Genomic DNA, 3,880 nt, shown 5'->3' on the forward strand with positions numbered 1-3,880 from the left:
TCTCAATCGCAACGAGAATCAAGCTCGTTGCTTGATTCATGAAATCCATCCTGGAACATCCAACATTTACAAGCATGTAAAATGTTCAATAAAAGCTAAAACTGAACCCTAATTCCTCATACGTGTAGCTTTACTGATTAAAGTACGCTGAGAAGAAAAAACATACGATGGAATACAAACTAAATTTAAAGACAATCAAGGAAGAGTATGGAAAACAAGAATGCTAACAACTACAGTTGATGAAAAGTATATTCCAAATCTTGTTATCAGAGTAACAGACTGGTTGCATCAGGAAACAAATATCATAATAAAAGTGTATTTATTCCGCAGTTTCCTACACAAAAATCAGGCCAGAGATACAGATAATGTGTTTAGGCACATCAATGGCCTGTTCAAGAATAAATGAACGAATACTTGAGGCTAGACACATTACACAAAATGAAGTTTGAGGGATAACATGTAAACTAATGCTAAGAACGGGTGCTTACATTGATGGAGCCTCTAAATCCTCGAAGATGTAGCAGTTCTCTTAAAGAGTCTTCCCTTCCATGTCAAACCATCAAACCGATTTCATACAATCAGTCACAACCTCAAATACCGAGCAAAAAAACAATCCTTGGATCTACCTCCATAATGCAATAACGGGGTAAACAATTGTTATGACCCATTGTGGAAAAATTTACATATGGACAAACTCAATGATGTAATAGTACACTCCCCAATTCCAGAAGGGGTTTCCTCAAATTTCCACAGCCGAAGTAGATCTGATTTTAACCTGTATAAGTCTCCTCGTCATCTCAAAGAATATCAACTAAAAAAGAAGCCTAATCTTTTGGTGTGATACTTAAGAATGGTCTTGGAGCCCGTAAACGTTACCAATCACTCCAATGATGCCAACTATTGCAGCCACTATCAACATGGTCCATGAGAAAAACTTCTCTCCACGGGTTAAAGTTTGCCCTTGCCCATCTAGCCGTAATGCAATAAGACATGGAAATATGAAACCTAATGATACTGCTGTTGTTGCTCCGGTGAACTTGAAAGCAGTCCAAATGCTGGGAATCATTGTTGAACCAAGATAAAGCAAGGCCAACAACACCGAAGTTAGTATGTAAAGCCTTTTCTTACTCTCGGAAAGGGCTGAATCGCTAAAAAACAAGGCGTTAACTGCTTCCCGTAGTGAGAAATGAATAACTGGAAAAACAAGAACAAGGTGAAGAATGTATCCTATCCTAATAATATAATTCAAGGCAGCACTGTAAGGAACTCCAAGATCTGTATCAAAATTCGTGAGAATATCAGATTCAGTGTTCTTCCCGAAAAGCAAATATCCGGAAAAGGCAGTAAAACCGTAAACCACTACGGTGACAAGTGTTGTGATCCGTACTACACGATTCATCTTTTGAGGAGAACGCCCGTCCAGCTCGTTGTAAATAGGCTGGACATTGAAGTGACAAACATATGCATTTGTCATCACCGGGATCACCACAAGCAGATTCAAAATCGCCTTTTTAGAACTAAAATCCGGTGTCATTCGAGGAGGATCAATCTTCCCTTCAACAACCTTAACAAGTGCAATCGAACAAGTGACAACAACAAACACTACTGCAAGAGCAACTGAAGCAGCTGAAGTTAAGCTCAAGGAATCAATCTTCTCTAATGCACACAATGGTGCTAAAAAGATTATCAAAACCACCAAAATCACGAGCTTTCTCTGATCCCAAACCCCATTACCCATCATCTGATCAAAAACACCAACATGATGATACGAACCCGACATCACATCCCCAATAATAATCAAATAAACAACCAAAACCCCTGCATTGTTCACAATAATACAAATTTCCGACAAAATCCTCGCAGGACGGCCTAGGGCAAACTGAACAACCTCCCCATATGACATTGCTTTACAATGCACCGCGAATCTAACCAGCAATTCGACACTAATCTCTGACAAAACACCAATAACAACTATCAAAACCATCCCTAAACCTAACCCTAGAACCCCCATTGCAGCCGGCAAAGCCATAATCCCAGCACCAATAATCGAAGTAGTAAGATTAAAAACTGCACCAGGAACCCCTGATCCTTTACCAATCCCACCGACAATTAGGGGATAATTCGGATAATTATCAAATTCAGAATCATCAATGTCGATATTACCATCATATGGATCAACCCCATTTGATGGTTTTATATACCCATTACTAGTAACTGGTATAAGGGACGATGAATCATTGTTCTGCAATTGTAATTCCACAAATTTTTCTCCAGGAACAGCAGTGTACCCACTAGCCATTCTCTATAGTATCAACAATAATCTAACAATAATAATGAAAACTATATAATACGATTGAATGATTCAAATAAAAAGATTGAAACTTTGAAGCATTCAAACTTACAGATTGCAGAGATCCAAGAGCAAAAATCCTCAAAATCGTGGCTTTCGGATGATGGGTTTTTGGAGAACCAGAGAATTTGGAGAAGGATTGAAGAAATTAGGCCTAGATCTGAGGAGGGTCAACTGATAAAAAATTGAGAAGATCGGAAAAATAGTAAGAAGAAAGTATGAACATTCAACGAAAATATGTAATGGCGATGAAGATGAAATATGGACCGTCAGATTGAAGTGTACAAGGTTTTTTAAACGAGAAGCAAGTTGAGAGGAACTTTCTTTGTGAGCAAAGTCTTGTTAGTCTATCTGTCGGTAAGATGTCAAGTTTAAGGATACCTTTTTTTTTTAAAAAAATAAAAATAATAACTTTGAATTTTAAAAAGGGGAAATAAAAAAGAAGGGGAAGCTAAAGTGAATTTGTAGGAGTTTGAAAGTACAAGTCTAAAATTAATTTGACCAACTTATCAAATTTAAAAATGGGTTGATTGATGGTGATAAAGAGATTTTTTTTGGTGAGTTTGATGTAGATTAAGCCAAATTATTTTTTGAGGCAATACAAATAAAAACAATTGTTCTCTTGATAGTTAGCTTTCCACTAAAGTAAATTTTCATGTATCTAATTGTATATGATTTACTTCACGTACATAATTCATTATGTTCAATGGGTAAAGGACCAGTTGTTTGACTTGATTTCAGTCCTCACATATTCTGCGATTTTGACTACAGCTCTACAAAATGAACTGGTTCAAGATATCCATCAAGAATGGACTATTGCGAGAACCTGACGTATGGGTAAGACCTTTTGTTGATGTGTTGTTCACAAGGTAGGGCGTGAACAAGTGCAGAAAGCTCATGAATTGACAAGGATTTGCTCCGTTTCTTTCGCAAGGGAACGAGACTAGTTCAGTTTATATTTATGTTTTTTATGTTTTATTTATTTTATGTTTTCTTCCTGTCAAAACAAAAATATATGTTTTCTTCTTCTCAAAAGAAAAAAAAAATGTTCAAAAGCAATAGACTATATATAGTTCTACTCGTGATTCGATCTAATTTTCATTATTTTCAAGCAATAGACTATATATAGTTCTACTCAAACTTTTGACCTTTTATTCAATCTAGTTTTTTGTACCGAATTGGGGTAAATTGAACATTTCATGTAATCTCTTTAAATATTGAGAATGAGGCATTTAAAGTTTTAAATAGATCGTTACAAAATGAGTAAAACCTTTCCCGTATAAGCTAGAGACTCTGAATCAAGTGAAAAATAAATCCCTTATAATTATTATTTAGTTAACTATGTAGGATATTCGTTGCTTTCTTTAGGTAGATCCGAATGTACAATACGACACGTTGTGTCATAATCATATGGTGCCGTTATTGTTTTTCTAGTTTAAATCACGTTCTATCTTTTCATGTACAATGCACATGTATGTATTTTTGTTTCTCCATAAATTATTGAAAGCAATCATTTGCTGCATTGCATTA

The 3,880-nt window shown here is 35.8% G+C and overlaps 1 protein-coding gene across 1 annotated transcript; it reads right to left on the bottom strand.

Annotated features, from left to right (window-relative positions):
• Positions 1 to 300: 300 nt before the first annotated feature.
• Positions 301 to 2,704, bottom strand: LOC110784247 (amino acid transporter AVT6E). Its single transcript, XM_021988676.2, has one exon. The coding sequence runs from the start codon at positions 2,297 to 2,299 to the stop codon at positions 845 to 847; it is 1,455 nt and encodes a 484-aa protein (XP_021844368.1). The 5' UTR covers positions 2,300 to 2,704; the 3' UTR covers positions 301 to 844.
• Between the last annotated feature and the right edge of the window lie 1,176 nt (positions 2,705 to 3,880).

The sequence above is a fragment of the Spinacia oleracea genome, chromosome 4, assembly GCF_020520425.1.
Source record: "Spinacia oleracea cultivar Varoflay chromosome 4, BTI_SOV_V1, whole genome shotgun sequence".
Taxonomy (NCBI): domain Eukaryota; kingdom Viridiplantae; phylum Streptophyta; class Magnoliopsida; order Caryophyllales; family Amaranthaceae; genus Spinacia; species Spinacia oleracea.